Source organism: Mytilus trossulus, chromosome 9, assembly GCF_036588685.1.
Source record: "Mytilus trossulus isolate FHL-02 chromosome 9, PNRI_Mtr1.1.1.hap1, whole genome shotgun sequence".
Taxonomy (NCBI): Eukaryota; Metazoa; Mollusca; class Bivalvia; order Mytilida; family Mytilidae; genus Mytilus; species Mytilus trossulus.
Window position 1 is genome coordinate 44,404,635 of NC_086381.1, and position 17,123 is coordinate 44,421,757.

At 30.5% G+C, this 17,123-nt stretch overlaps 1 protein-coding gene across 3 annotated transcripts in view; it reads left to right on the plus strand.

The window, feature by feature from the left end:
• LOC134682970 (uncharacterized) overlaps window positions 1-10,028 on the plus strand; it is a 45,352-nt gene extending 35,324 nt beyond the window's left edge. For 2 of the 3 annotated variants that reach the window (XM_063541933.1, XM_063541934.1), the window contains 3 exons: window positions 2,949-3,044; window positions 4,789-4,962; window positions 7,378-10,028. In XM_063541933.1, the coding sequence (XP_063398003.1) occupies window positions 2,949-3,044; window positions 4,789-4,962; window positions 7,378-7,854 (747 nt within the window). In that variant the 3' untranslated portion in view covers window positions 7,855-10,028. The remainder of the gene's footprint in view (window positions 1-2,948; window positions 3,045-4,788; window positions 4,963-7,377) is intronic. The other variant, XM_063541935.1, reaches the window with a different exon arrangement.
• The last annotated feature ends 7,095 nt before the right edge of the window (window positions 10,029-17,123 follow it).

Consider the following 17,123-nt stretch of genomic DNA (forward strand, 5'->3'; position numbering starts at 1 on the left):
ATTTGGTATGGTTGCCAATGAGACCAATGAGACAACTCTCCACAAGAAACCAAATGACACAGAAACAACTTTAATTTTAATAACTTATATGTTTGCAATTTTATCCATTTCACATATGAATCTCTTCTTCAAAAATAAGTTAATCTTTTTAAGAGACCCTTTGATAATATCAATTGTGATATAAGATGTTAGCATTTCTAATAGAAGTATAATAGGAAATCCAGTTAGAAAAAATACTATACCTACAGATATAGATAAGTACAAGCTGATTTATTTTTTAATTTATAAAAAATGTATAAAGTATCAATTTTATACCATTTTGTGTTTCCTTGTCATTTGAACTCTAGTGGATAGTTGTCTCTTTGGCAATCATACCACATCCCCCTACTTTATATAGAACTGATGCATACCAAAGAAACAAATTTTATGTTTGTTAGATGGTTATTAAATTTGTCATTCAAGTATTTGCAGTCTTCTGTTTATTGACTACAGAAAATATGCAATATGTAATGTACCCCTGTACAATTTTAAATCAATTCCGGAAATTCTCAAATTGTAAATTTATGTAAAATGTTCTTTTTATTCCCAATTTATGGGCATTTTGTTTTTTTCAGTCTGTGTGTCCTTTCGTTTGTCCATCTGTTCATCTGTCTGTTCCGCTATAGGTTTTTGTTTAAAGGTTTTGGTTACAGTAATTTTTTATGAAGATGGAAGTCCAATCAACTTGAAATTTAGTACACATGTTCCCTATGATATGATCTTTAGAGTATTGACCCGAATTTAACAGTCCACTGAAAATAGAAAATGATAGTGTGAGTAGGGCATCCGTGTACTATGGACACATTCTTATTTGTAACTGTTAGTATTAATTGTATAGAATACAAATTTACCATGCATTAAAATGTGATACAGATGTCTCTTTGAAAGAGAATTCTATCAGACAATTGTTAAAATAACTAACAAAACTTAGATGAATAAGATTTTGTCATTATGCAAACCACCAGTGTTTAAAACTAAAAGCACATGCATTGTTAGCGTGGGAAGAATTCTATAATTACATTTGTATATTGCTGGGATAAAGCTCTTCTATATTTTCAAAGTTTCAACTCTCAAATTCAAATTATTCAATGTTTATATGAGCTGTTAAACACAGATGTGTTTGTTCTTACTAAAATCTATGACAAACATGATGATTTCAACTTTCCAATTGTCAACTTCACTTTTCTCAGTATTTATATACCCTTCATATGGTGTTTACATATTTTGTTGATATATATGTTACCCTATGGTTTTGCTCATTTTGGAGTGCATGAAATTTCATCAGTATTTGTTTGTAACCTTAATTTTCTTCTGGTTTTTATAAGATTTGAAAATTGGTAAACTAATGTTGCCTTCATTTTACCTAAAATCTTTTGGTCCTCTTTGCTCTCTTAAGTATTTATAGATCCTAGTTTTCTAAATGTTTGACATTAATACATTCTGGTGATGGCTGATCAAGAAAAATCCTCTCCAGATGTAATAATTTCCATATCATTTGTAACATCTGTTATAATAGCTTAACAATGTATATTACATTTGTCCATGAAGCATTTAGTCAGATATTACATTTGTCCATGAAGTATTTGGTCAGATGAAGTTGAGATATTGATTAACTCTTAAGACCACTGTCAATTACAATCTTATATGAATAAAGATGTATCAATGGAAAATGGCCAAAATAAATTGCTTCAGAACTTTTCTAATCTTCCAATTTCTACATGAGATTTTGATAATAGAATTAGACTTGGAAATGAACAATTTCAGTTGTGAGTAAGCTGTTGTTTTCCTTTTTTTTTATTCAGTGAAGTAGATTCTGTCTTTATTTTTGAAGTAATTAAGTGACTTATATCTCAATTTGATGTATTCTGATATACAGTGCATTAATAAGTTGCGAGAACTTTTTTTCTTGATGTCAATAATTGGTTTTTATTAATGGAGTTCTTATATTGCTTTGAATAAAAACATTTATCATTATGATAGTAGCTATATATGATCAAATATAAGTATACAAGATTAATTCTGGTTCAAGTTTTGTATTAATGGAAAAGCATAAAAATTGTATGAATGGATACCAAAACAAGCATGAATATAATTAAGTTAAAGTAAAAGGGGTTTTGGAAATATATGTCATGATTGAGATGTCTGGTAAACAATTATGAGTTTTGTCTGCACATCAAAGAGGGGGGGGGGGGGGGGGGATACCTTTTTATGTTAACCTGTTTTGGCCCTTTTCAAGGTGTTGTTAACTGTTATCCGAGATAAATTAAAGCTGCTAACTGTTTTCAACCCACTTTGTTAACTGTTATCAGCATTTTTGCATTTTTGTTAACTATTTTTTTTCAAAATCGTGGTGTTGTTAACATGTATTGCCCTCCCTCCTCAAAAATTAACTGGTTTGGTCTCAAATTGGTATGCTCTAGATTAGAAGTTTGAAAAGTTTAATGTTTAACGAAAAAGAATAATTACTGATAAAATAAATTGCAATTTAAAAAGAGACCACATATATGGTTTTATTACAAATTGAAGAGATGTTTAGCAACAAGGGAAGTAATAACATTAGTCTGGATTACATACTTGGATATATATAAACATCTTAAAAAGAATCTGATATTTGAGAAGAAAATGTTCAAAGAATCAATTTAACATGTATATGTTTTTGTTGTATGGGACTGGGAGTCTTAATAATGATTCTAAAGATTTGATATGAAGAAATCAAAATATATGCTGTATTGGACAGGAAGTATGAAACTGATTAAGTAACATGTTTGAACCCTTCAACCTTTTTGAAACCCCTATCCCCACTAAAAAAAAAGGGGGGGAATAAAAAGTGAATAAAAACACACTAACTTTGATACTTAGTAAATTATAAATGAATATTTTAAATATGCTGTCTTTTTCTTTTTTTCCAGGATGAAATGAAGTTAGGACGTAACATGAGGGCAGCTCCACGTAGGATTGATTCTAAAGATGGAGTGAGAATGTCACAACGTAATACTACTAATAAGGTTGGTATTCATCAACATGATCAAGAGCTAATGCAATTATTGGTTTAACCTATTTCTGTGCTTTTACTATAATCATTATCTTTACATATATGTATATAAATTAGTTTTGAGGAACACACTATCACTCCTGTAAAGTAATGTCCCATCTGGATTGAGCGCGGTGTAATTTAAGTTTTAAGTAAGAACTTATTGAAACCTCCATGGAGTTGGTAGACTTTCATATGTCTAGTTCATTAAGTTTGAATTCCTCAATTACTCATTCCTGCAACATGGAACAGAAAGCAATCAAATTTTTTACTGTCTAAGAAACAATTATAATGGCCCCCTAAAAATGTGGCCCCCAATCAAGATAGTGCATTATGGATAACATTCATCTCCAAAAATCCATTGCATTTTAAATAATATTCAACTTCATCTTTTATAAATTTAAACAATTTTTCATTCCTATAGAAATCCTTTACAGAAACGGTTGATGAATGAGTGTGTATTTATATGCATTCAATGATTGACTTGAAAACAAATAGTTAATTACGGATTTATTAAAGTTTTATATTGTAAAAGAACATTGCAAGTGTTAAAATTTGTATTCCATCATTTCATTCTTTATGCTTTGCCGTTAATTGTTTCTCTAAGTGACAATGTTTTAGCTGATGTAGATACAAGATAACTAAGCAGCTGTAATTACCATTTATTGAACATCTCATGTAAAAAGTTCCAATATCAACTTGTCCGCCAAAACTGACAGTCCAATATTGCATGTGAAGGCACTCTCAGACATTTCAAAGCTGAAACAAAAGTAATTTCAAGATATTTTCGCTGTCAAGATAAAGCTAAAATAAGTCGTTTTTTCTGATAAAAACAATTGATTATTGTATTTCAAAGTAAAATCGTGTAAACAAAATATATCTGATGAATTCTTCAGGGAAAACAAATAAGAAATAAATGGACAGTGCCATTAGTTTTACTCTTTAAGTAACATTAAAAAACTCTAAAGGGAATGGTGAATTACAGAGAGGTGGGGCATTTGGTTCTTAGAATCTAAATACTGTAGATGCATTATCATTTGTGTGATAGCATTTTTTATCATTACTAAGTTTAAGTCAACACGCCACTATTTAAATGTTTAACAAAGTCAAAATTGCCAAAAGGCTTGTAGGGAGGCTTTGTAAAACCACGAAAATATAAAAAAAAAAAAGATATGGTATCATTTGCCAATGAGACAACTATCCAAAAAAGACCAAAATGACACAGACATTAACAACTGTTGGTCACCGTACGGCCTTCAACAATGAGCAAAGCCCATACCGCACGGTCAGCTTTAAAAGGCCCCGATAAGACAATGTAAAACAATTCAAACAAGAAAACTATCGGCCTTATTTATGTAAAAAAACATAATTTTCCTCCAATCCACAAAAATTGATATTTGCTAAAATGGATAAATTCACAGTATTTGATAACAACTTTTTAAGAAATAGCCTGAATGTTACTGTAAACTAATTTTTATTTGTCACTGATTCTTTATTTATCGTTTAGCCCTATCTATTCCACTTCAAGGCAATTGAATTTTAAGATATTTCAAGTATATTGGACGTAATAAGTCAAATAGATAAGATCCAAGTGTGATTTGTATTTTTTTTGTTGAGAAAAAAAAATTAGTTGGTTTTCAGTGTGATAACACATGTGACAATCTGAGGAATAGTATAGATTATCAAATGAGATTGTGTTGTGTTTTTAACTAATGCAGCATGATGATACAAGTGCACAGCCTTTATTAGAAGTAGATTATAATCGTCCACAAGATGTAGTCACAGAATACTTCCACAATACTCATTTACCACAAAAGCCTAGTGACCTTGAACCAAAGTTAGAGGTCAGACCTCTGTCGGGGTCATCTATTGCTCCACAACACCCTACTCAGGTACCAGTATATGCATGTTCGATACAAATGCATGTGCTGGAAATTTTTGGGTTTTAAATTCTTTTGCATGATAATTTGGAAGTTATGATACTTATTTAAGTTATTTTAGCATGATGGGGTTGAAGCTGTTTGGTTAAGAACAGTATTCTGTAAGATGGGAGAGACATCACTTTGGTTATTTAGTAGATATTAGTAAAAGTCTAAAGTAAATATATCTTGGTTGACATGTATGAATACTGATAGAGTTTGGTGGTAAATTTTTCTTGGAATGGTGAACTATATTTTAGATTTTTTTTATTTTGTCCCACCTGGTCATTATTTACTGCATGTTTATTAATTGTTTATTTTAGATCTTTGCTACTTCTCAGAAGGTAAAAAGTGCATAGGTGTAATGATTGTATTAAAATAGTCAAATTATATCTGCTAAATTAATTAATTAGAATAGACATATATATCAGTATGATTTAAATAGATTTTTTTTGTGCTAGTATGATTTTAGTTCATGTGGTCCGTAAGGTCAGTGTTACTGTTATCTACGTAACATCAGTCCATTTAACAAAAAACTCTTCAACCACTAGATAGATAGCTTGTTACGCCAAACAAAGCAATAATTATTCTCAGTCTAGTAGTTTCAGACTTGTGTGGTTTATTGCAAATCATCCAAAATTGCTGCCATTATAGTAAAAAGATCATGACGGTATTACAGGCAATATGGATATGTTTAAACCCATTACAAATTTTTAAGCATCAAAACCGCTTTCCGAAAATGTGAATATAAGCCTGATTCATTTATGACACCATTTGATTGTAACATCATAAGCAAAATTTGAAGCAAAATTGGGTGGATTAAAGTTGTCTCATTGGCATTCATACTTCATCTCCTTATTTCTATATTAAGATTTTAAGGACTTTTTATGCGAAATTAACATTTAAGCTTTTGCATATTTTATTCTCTATTTGGTTTTGAAAATCAGAGATACATGTATTTGATTCTAGGTCAATTTTTGTTTCAAAGTATACTTACTCGATTGACTTTCAAATTTTGTTATTTTTTTTGTTTTTTAGCTTTAAAAAAACATGAAAATTTTGAAACAGTGTAGGAAATAATATGATTTAGGAAAAACCTTCTTTCAGACTGAAATTTGTTTTTATTGAATTATAAGAGATTTGTTTTAAATGGTAAATTCAATACCTCTAGATCTACAGACAATTGCTTTAGATATACAAAAGTGTGTGGTCAACTCTTGTGAAGCCTAATTCTCATTTCAATTTGTAATGACTTTCAATATTATTACATGTCACTATCTGAATAGAAAAATTAATGCTCCAATGAGAATATTTGATAGTTTTTTGTTAGTTAGTTAACCCCTTCATTTTTTGGTCAAACTTGATGTAAGATGAATCGATCTTTTTCTTGATATCATCATTTTTGTTTAATAAAATAACTTTCTGTATGCACTTGCTGAGTTAAACTTCATTCATAGCTAAGTAAGATAGATATTTTGTTCTCTAATGAGAATTTCATTTATTCTATCAAAAATTTCATTGCATTGATTTTGGACAATATTAATCTTAAAGCGTATTTCTGTGTTATACCTTACATATACTGAGTACCAATTTTAACACAATCCCTACATGGTTTTTCTAATTAGTCAAACTGACAGAATTTCTTTTGAAACTGATCAATCATTCTAAGGTTTTAAAGACATGCATACAGAATGTCTCCAGTTATTTCAGAACTTATAGATTTAAAATTTAAATGTTCAAAAATTTCCACAAATTTTATGAACATTTTCAAACTAACACTTTGGATATTAAACATTAAATTAATGAACCCCTTTCAAAAAGGTTATCAAATCTAATGCAGATTAAAAATCAACCTTTGTATTTTGTCCAGTGTTGTCACATTTGGATGAAAAATTTGGGAGACTTGATTTGGGACCTGAGAATATTGAAATATTAACATATATCCAAATGTTTGAGATATATATTGTAAGAAAATTTTAGTTGTTTTTATTTAAAAAAGGGATAAAGGGGGGCTTAAAATATGACGGGCTGCATATATTTCTATAGGCACTCACTATATACCAATAGCATTAGATTACCCAGCAAAATTATTCCATCATATATAGAACAATATATATTGCTTTTTTTTTGTTCTGCTATTGTTTTTCAAATATTTTAAGTGCATAAAATGTTGAAATTGTACAACACCGATTATGAATTAACAATATATATAATTGCTTCCATTTACTTCATTTAGACTCTGATGCAGAGTTGTCTCTATTGCAATCATATGACTTCTCTATACTTTTATAAACATCTTTGAAATACATTTAGGATTTAATAGAGATTCTTAATAGAGGACAAGACATCTAAAGATTTTTATAAACAACTTTGATATATATATTTCAGGACTTGATAGAGATTCTTAATAGGCGCCAGCAGCTTCTTCAACAGCAGCGAGAGGACCGAAGACGATATCTCCAAGATCAGGAAGCCAAGGAAAAGGCGAGAGAAATCGTCAACTTAGCATACTTAAATGCTGACACCACTAGAAAACGAAAAGAAGGAGAGAAACTCTTAGATGATGCATTTTCTTTAGCCAAAAATTCTCAAAAATTTAATGATGGATACAAAATGGAGTCTAGAGAGCATAGTGATGCACGAGATGGAGGCTCATCGCCAAGAGGATTTACATCACAACAATCGGCAGCTGATCAGTTGTGGTCTGATGGACATATACAGGAAGAAAAACGTAATAGTGTCACATCAGAAAATAAAAAAGAGGATGACTTTTTTGACGAGAGTCCAAAACAAGGACCTAGCATGGGAAGTGAAGATCACATGGTCAAATATGTCAGGGATGAACTTCAACGATTAGAAACATAAGGCAACAATATTGTTCAACACTATTTAGATCATATATTGATATTTAAATCCTTTGAAAAATAGATAATAGCAAGAAGCTAAAACGATCAAAACAATGGAACAATTTTGTTTTTAAGTTAGATATACAAGGTTTAAAATTGATTTGTGAATAAATTAACAACTGAAATAAAGTTAGATTCATGGTGAAGTTATATATGTTGAACAATTTGGCTTGGGTATACTCATTTAGTTCAGAACAATTTAGTTTTAAGTATGGCACATGATACACTTAGTGATGTTTGACATTATATTTTACTAATATATCCAATGCATTTATTTCATTGATACATAAATAAGTTGAACTCGGTTTAGAAAACCAAACTGATTTAAACAGTTGGTACGACTACAGAATTGTAAAAGGAAAAGGGGGTGCATAACGTTAGGTTATAGGTCATAAATATATGAGGTTCTGGGAGGGGTTAACCCAACAGAGAATAATAATTGGCTAAAAAATAAAGAATAGAGATTAATTGGATGCTGAATATAATGACATTAAATGTACCAAAAAATGGAGAACAAAGAATAATGGCCAACAATAATACAGAATAGAGAAAAACAGTTTTACAAATAAATGAAAACAGACATGAAGACACCACCCATCCAGACCCTCATTTATGTCATGAACTTGTTGATTTATAAGGTGATAATCAAATATATAATTTTCAATCATAAAATTGTAGTTTCTAGCTTCAGTCCCATACAGTTTGCTGTGTACTAAATCATAACATTACTCTACGCTCATAACACATCTTTCAGAAAGTTTTGCTCATGTTTAATTGTGTAGTTGATTGTGTGACTTGGTGCAATTACATTTCATTATATGCTATTCTTTGTTTTCATGCAAACATATGAAAATTGGTGAATATTCCAAATCATGATTCTTGATACATAAAAATGTTCTCATATCTCATAAACTTGATGGTTTTTGTGGCATCATTGTGTTACTTATAAACATGAGTTTCTAATACTGTGAATACTATATTATTTGTTGGGTACAAATTAACATGGATGTTGTAAGCATTGCATACAGTGAACCATGAATTCAAGTATTTAACAAGGACGCATGGTTTATAAGCTTGTATGCAAGCTTTGGTAAAACCATGAAGTCAAATATCTGCTGAAATACAAACTTTCCAAAATCTACAAAATTGGTACCCATTAAAATAATTGAATCCACATTATCGTATTGATACAGTGATATTTTCCATATTTCCAAAAATTATAATACTGGTTTTGGGTTTCATAACGATGTTATTAAAATATCGATTTTCCATTATTATGATTTATACAATTTTTTTCTAATTTTACTGAATTTATAAAATTGCACTCTTATTGATATTGGTCTTATGGTTTCTAAAACAAAGGTACTGGCTTCTGTTGTTGTAAACGACTGTTTGTAGTTTATCTGTTGGACGTAGATTTATTTAGCTAGGTTTGAAAACTGTAGACGTATGATGCTTGCTTAATATTTTTTCGCATAATGTGTATTGCTATCTGTGCTATGTTTTAATATATATAAATCATTGTAATTATTAATTTATTTTTATAATTTTCTATGTGTTTATTGTTACAAAGTATCTGTGATAATGATTAGCAATTTTAATAGTTTTTCGGTTAGGTTCACTTATAAATACTTTGTTTATTTGTATATCTGTCTCAGTGGGTTTTGTAATCAATGTAACTAGTAAAAATTGTGATATAAAGTTTAAAGATGTCATTTCACCTCCATTAAGAGCAAACTAGTGAAATGTAAAATAAAATTTTATCTATACAGATAAGTACAGTTTTCTGCTCATTGGTCAGGTTGTTGTTGCTTTGACACATTCCCTATTTCAATTTTCACTTTTATTTTAAAACTATTGGTCATTGATATTTTTTTAAAGTTAAATTTCACAAAATTAATCTCAATGAATAATAAAAGAATTAATCTAATTCTGTCTGAAAAGATAATAATTAAATAAAAATATCATGCAAGATACAAGCTAGCTAGAGTCTCTTGCAGTTAACTTATAACATGAATATACGAAGGAGGCACTCCACTGATTATGGATCAAATCTAATGTAATATAATTTATGTGAATTTTCAAACCTCTCAAATACACCCATACTTTTCCGAGTATTATGTTGATGCTCTCTCATATAACATTTAATATTTTAAATCCAAATAATTTTTTATCTATGAAATAATTACCAAACAAGAATCAATTTCAAAAATTGGGGACAAAACTTGTCGATATTACAACTAAGGTATCTTAAAAATTTCCTGTGTATCAATGTTCTGTAAGCAGTTGCTATTTTCTTTTTTATCCTCCTTTGCAAGTTGATAGAAGTAGGTACAATAAGATGGTTGATGAATTGGTTTCATACAAATTACTAGCACCTAGGGCTTATTAAAGCACTACTTTTGATCACTGTTAAGATGGGTCTAGCTAATAGTGAATTGTCTACTGTATGACCTCTGTGTACTGAACATTGTGAGATTAAGAAAACAAGTGATATTATTTTCGACAAGAATAAATTCATCTTGGATCAGATATCTAATTGTATTTAAATGTTGAATAATTTTTAGTACATATACTTTTCACAATTAAATGGTTGATACTTATTCTTTTCAGTGTGCAGACATGGTATATTTATGTAACAAATTAAATTTTAAACTAAAATATAAAAATTTATAAAACATGATAAGTTTTCCATATAGAATTTGTTTAATTCACATTTATTATTTGTCATGTAGTATTGAAAAATCTTAGGGTGTGTGAAAAAAAAATGAAACCAGTTATTTCCAACTATTTAACTAAAAATTTACAAAAAACAGATCCAAATATTGATATTAACTATAGCCCAAAAGTTTCTATACTTTTTTCAAATATTTGTTGTATGTTTTATATGAATAGACTGGAAATATGTATGTAAAAAAAGTCAATTAAACATTTTAGTTGACAAAATAAGCTCAACAACAGTATAAATGTATTATAATCAGAATTTATTTTAAGTAAGATATTCTGCGCTTACTTCCACAGAATGTAAGCATTTTGATTTTTTTACATTGCATTGGTTAGTGATGTATGAATGTTCAAATGTTATTTTTAGAGTTTGAAAATAAATCTGATCTGAAAGTACATTTATTTGTATGTCTTCTATATTTCTTCAAACATCATCCTTTAAAAGAATACAAGGATTATTCAAAAGATACTTGATTTGGAGATTGGAAGATCTAGGTGCTCTCGGGACAATGTTTTGAAAAATACTCACTTATTAGCAAACACAACAGCTCTCTTATCATAAAATATGAATGGCAATGAGACATATATCCACTTAAACCAATAGATGATAATACTTACAGTATAATGTTAATGTCAGAAAAAGAGGAACTTGATGTTGGGCTGAAAAAAGGAGGGGGATTACTTGGTCAAGAGTTTAGTGTTGATGGATGGATGGCTGATTAACATCCAGTGGCATATTAAATGCATATTCATGAAGAAAACATGTGAATGCCATAATGAATATGAACCATGCTTTGTACTTGACCAAAATAAAATCCTGTTTTAAACATGCTAGTATTTAGTGCTGAATAAAAAGTGATGATAGTTTCAGTAATGGATCTAATATTGTTTATATACTGGAGTTATAAAAGTCTTAGATAAAATCCATTGTATAATTTACACACACAAAAAATAAGCTTCTTTTGTCCGTCTCTGAACAAGTCACTCAGTGCAATAGAAAGGGATTATATTCAAATGCCATTACTGAAAATAGGTCTTCTTTTCTATATTTAAAAGAGGGACAAAAGATACCAAAGGGACAGTCAAACTCATTAATCAAAAATAATCTGACAACACCATGGCTAAAAATGAAAAAAGACAAACAGACAAACAATAGTACACAACATAAAAGACTAAAGGGTTAAGCTACAGTTTATACAAATAGGAATTACCATACATTATTGCAAAATCAAATTAGCAGCAAAGTTTCACTAGCATTTCTAACCTTGTGTTTGCCACTTGCAAACAAGTTGTATTTTCAAGACATTGTATTGTATTCCCTTTCTACTATAAAGCTAAAAAAAACTCAAAATTAATTTTATGACATGAAGATAATGTGGAAAAAGTCCCAAACATTTATTTGTTGTCAACATCATAAATAAAATCATTAGCAAAAGCTATAGAAATTTTAGCCTTTAGCCTACACATTTTTGTCGAGCCTTCGACTTTAGTCGAAAAAGCGAGACTAAGCGATCCTACTTTCCGTCGTCGTCGGTGTCGTCGTCGGCGGCGTCCACAAATATTCACTCTGTGGTTAAAGTTTTTGAAATTTTAATAACTTTCTTAAATTATACTGGATTTCTACCAAACTTGGACAGAAGCTTGTTTATGATCATATGATAGTATCCAGAAGTAAATTTTGTAAAAATAAAATTCCATTTTTTTCGTATTTAACTTTTAAATGGACTTAGTTTTTTTCTGCGGGGAAACATTACATTCACTCTGTGGTTAAAGTTTTTAGAATTTTAATAACTTTTTCAAACTATCCTGGGTTTGTACCATAATATGACAGAAGCTTGTTTATGATCATAAGATAGTATCCAGAAGCAAATTTTACAAAAAAATAAATCCATTTTTTCCCTATTTTACTTTTGAATGGACTTAGTTTTTCTGCAGTGAAACATTACATTCACTCTGTGGTAAAAGTTTTTAAAATTTAAATAACTTTCTTAAACTATCCTGGGTTGTACCAAATTTGAACAGAAGCTTATCTATAATCATAAGATAGTATCCAGAAGTAAAATATATACAAAAACAGATTTGTCTTTCCATGTGAAAAGAACATTCTATCTAGTTTAAATCCTTGTTCATATGGGAATAGGACATCCAATCTAATATGTCAAGTTTTAATGACAAATTCCGGATAACAGACTTTCTTATTAACTTCTTAATGCTGTATAACAATCTGATCATATCTTCGTCTGGCATGTGAGCAGTTTATCGTGTTAGTAGAATTTTAAGCGGCTAACTTTATTTAAAGTTTTAAGTGATAGTAAAGTTGTTCGTATGTCTGCCCAAATTTTGCGTCCGCATTTCCATCTAAATGCAAATCCATGGTAGCTATTGATATTGTACACCTCCTGTTTTACAACAATTTTTACCCAAGTTATACTCAATTTCACATATATGGCTCTCTCATAAAGATTTAAAAAGGTATAGCAAGCATCTGGTATCGACAATATACGATTCGGTCCCATACAGGTTGCTGTGTACTAATAGTTATCAAAAGTACCAGGATTATAATTTTATACGCCAGACGCGCGTTTCGTCTACATAAAACTCATCAGTGACGCTCAGATCAAAATAGTAAAAAAGCCAAATAAGTACAAAGTTGAAGAGCATTGAGGATCCAAAATTCCAAAAAGTTGTGCCAAATACGGCTAAGGTAATCTACTCCTGGGGTAAGAAAATCCTTAGAATTTCGAAAAATTCAAAGTTTTGTAAACAGAATTTTTTTTTAAATGACCATATAATTGATATTCATGTCAACACCGAAATGCTGACTACTGGGCTGGTGATACCCTCGGGGACGAAACGTCCACCAGCAGTGGCATCGACCCAGTGGTGTAAATAGTTATCAAAAGTACCAGGATTATAATTTTATACGCCAGACGCGCGTTTCGTCTACATAAGACTCATCAGTGACGCTCAGATCAAAATAGTAAAAAGGCCAAATAAATACAAAGTTGAAGAGCATTGAGGATCCAAAATTCCAAAAAGTTGTGCCAAATACGGCTAAGGTAATCTACTCCTGGGGTAAGAAAATCCTTAGAATTTCGAAAAATTCAAAGCTTTGTAAACAGAATTTTTTTTTAAATGACCATATAATTGATATTCATGTCAACACCGAAATGCTGACTACTGGGCTGGTGATACCCTCGGGTACGAAACGTCCACCAGCAGTGGCATCGACCCAGTGGTGTAAATAGTTATCAAAAGTACCAGGATTATAATTTTATACGCCAGACGCGCGTTTCGTCTACATAAGACTCATCAGTGACGCTCAGATCAAAATAGTAAAAAAGCCAAATAAATACAAAGTTGAAGAGCATTGAGGATCCAAACTCCAAAAAGTTGTGCCAAATACGGCTAAGGTAATCTACTCCTGGGGTAAGAAAATCCTTAGAATTTCGAAAAATTCAAAGTTTTGTAAACAGAAATTTTTTAAAAATGACCATATAATTGATATTCATGACAACACCGAAATGCTGACTACTGGGCTGGTGATAACCTCGGGGACGAAACGTCCACCAGCAGTGGCATCGACCCAGTGGTGTAAATAGTTATCAAAAGTACCAGGATACTAAATCATGATAACATTACTGTACGCTCATAACATATCTTTAATAACGTTTTGCTCATGTTTAGAAGTGTCAATGCATGAAATCATAACAATATCATTATAAGAGTTTATCTAAATTTATATATTCTGTGAGAACTGTGAGAATGTAAGCATTTTGATTTATTTTTAACATTGCAATCGTTTATAGTGATGGAATAATAGATTAATGTTCAAATGTTATTATTAGAGTTTGAAAATAAGTTTGATACTTACTCTTATGTGTATTCTGTCTAGTTTTTCTCAATCCACAAACGAGTTATCCCCGAAAAATAAAAGAATCAACAGTGCATGACAATGAGACAAATGTCCACTAAAATCAAAAGGACTAGTAATTTACAGTATCAATGTCATTGTCAGAAAATGTTAAACTCTTTGTTTTGCTTACAATCAATTACAATCTAAAAAGGTTTACTTGGTCCATCAGAAAGATCAGTTTCCATTTTCTGTCTCTGAATTGGTCACTCAGTGCAAAAGAAAGGGATTATATTCTAATGCCATTAAAGAAAGTATAATTTTCTTCTCTATATTTTAAAAACAACAAAAAAGTCTGTCTTCAACAAAACAGAATACCAATATATTGTTCAAAGTCAATTTCGTAACAAAACTTGCTTAGCCATCCTTGTTTTTGCCAAGTACAAATAAGTTTTAATTCCAAGACTATGTATTGTTGTATTCCCTGTCTACTGTAACGCTACATCCATTTCTTGCTAACATCTTACAAAAAAATCTTTAAAAGCAAGTATTATTGATGTTACAAACATAACTTTATATGGTGAGTAACTGTATTTGATAAATGTTTCCAGTCAATACAATTTATTTGTGCCAATAGTATGGTTGTCAAGAAGAGTGAAATATCTATGCAGTCCCACAATATTAATTAAAACACATATCCTGTGTCAAAGCTTTGTTTACTAGGATCTGATTACACTTCGTGCTACTTTATGTTCTAGTTACCAAACTTTTCTCTTGATCATCTGTAATGATATTGCTATATACCATTTACATTTCAAACAAGGCTACTGGAAGTGCAAGAAAATCAGGATCGTATTCTATGACCACTTCAAGTTTGAGTCACACAAACAACTATAGATTGATTTATTGTTGGCTGCTTTACGTCCTGGGACTTATATTTTATGCATATTCAAGACAATATAAATACATAATAAAGCAATATGTGTTTAGTTTAGGTAACATTTTTTTCCCACAGTGTTTTTTGGGGAAAATATGAAACTTTAATTTTAAGTTATAATTAATCAAGTGAAATCAAATATGTGATCAAAACAACATTCCAACTGAAGATTCTGACTCTAATGGTATCCTGGATCTGTTCCACACTGAGGTGAAAATTATAAACTTCATGTCAGACCAGCAGGAAGAGAATTTCGATGAAAATTTTAAATTTTGCGTCGTGTCAGACCAGCAGGAACGGCAGATTTGTCTGCCCACCTAAATAGAAAAGTATTCTGGGAAAATCTGAACATGCAAACACTGTACAGGAGATGCTTTCTCTCATACTTATTGCATGCTTAATACAATGTTATTATACAAAAACAGATTTGTCTAAAGTTCCATGTGAAGACAATTCCATATGGTTTAAATCCTTCTTCATGTGGGAATAGGACATCCAATCTATAATGTCAAGTATTAATGACAAATTCCGGATAACAGACTTTCTTATTAACTTTAAAAAAAAAATTAAATGATGGCTGTATAGCAATCATTATCTGATCATATGTTTGTCTGGCATATGAAACAAAGCTAGTCGTGATGGTAAACTTTTAAGCCGTACTTTGTAGTGAAAATTGATCGTAAGGCCTGTTTTGCATTTTGCATCCCCATTTCCTTCTAAATGCTGAACAAAAATCTATGGAACCTATGTATATATATGCAATTCGTCTGAACATCAACCCAACAATGTAAGATCTGTAAATTTGCTTTCGCAATATTTTTTGTTCTTCCCTCGCCGGGATTCGAACCCATGCTACTGAGATATCGTGACACAAAACCGCCTGCACTGTAGCCGTCCCGCAAGACTACGCGACCACCTGTGCTTCTTAAATGAAGCTTTCGGTGGCCGGGTGTTTCCTTTCCACGTCAGTTTTAATCTAGCGTCGTACTACAGTACATGAAGATGTTATTTTAAGCTAATATCAGCTAAAATTAACATCTTCGTGCCTTATACTTTAATAATAATACCTATTCCTCTTTTTTTTTTACAGAAACACAAAAAAAAAAAAAATCCGATATGTCAAATTGGGGATTTCTACTTGAAATCATTAATATCAAAAGACCTCAAAACGACAAAAAAATCATTCAAACTGATTATAAGCTTATCTATCTAGACCTATTATATAACTTACTATCTCAACCACAAACCTCTTGTGCTAAACTTGCGATCTTAGAATAGAGAATCCGGTTACCCTAAAATCCTTACCAATTCGCTGTGTGATCAGGAAATGGAGTGGCGAAAATAGAGAATGGGTCTCAGGCTTACAACTATAAGATGGACTAAATGACCATTGGTAACTGGAGAATCGCAAACAATGTATAATTGAAAACTATTGGGTTAAGGTTATTTTTCAGTATCTTCACTTTCCACTTATAATGATAATACCCGGACGTAATACTCAATATTACATACTAATGTGACTATCCTTGGTAAATCGTTGAGGTTGTTTCTCACTTTTTGTCACTTGAAATATTTTACGTGAAAAAAGTTCTTCTGCTGTCACTGGAGAATTAATTCACAACTTCTGATGAGGTGAGACATGGTGTTTACGTCATTGAGACAGCAAACAAATAAAAAAGGGATTAAAGAAAGAAAAAAACCTTATAGACATTTA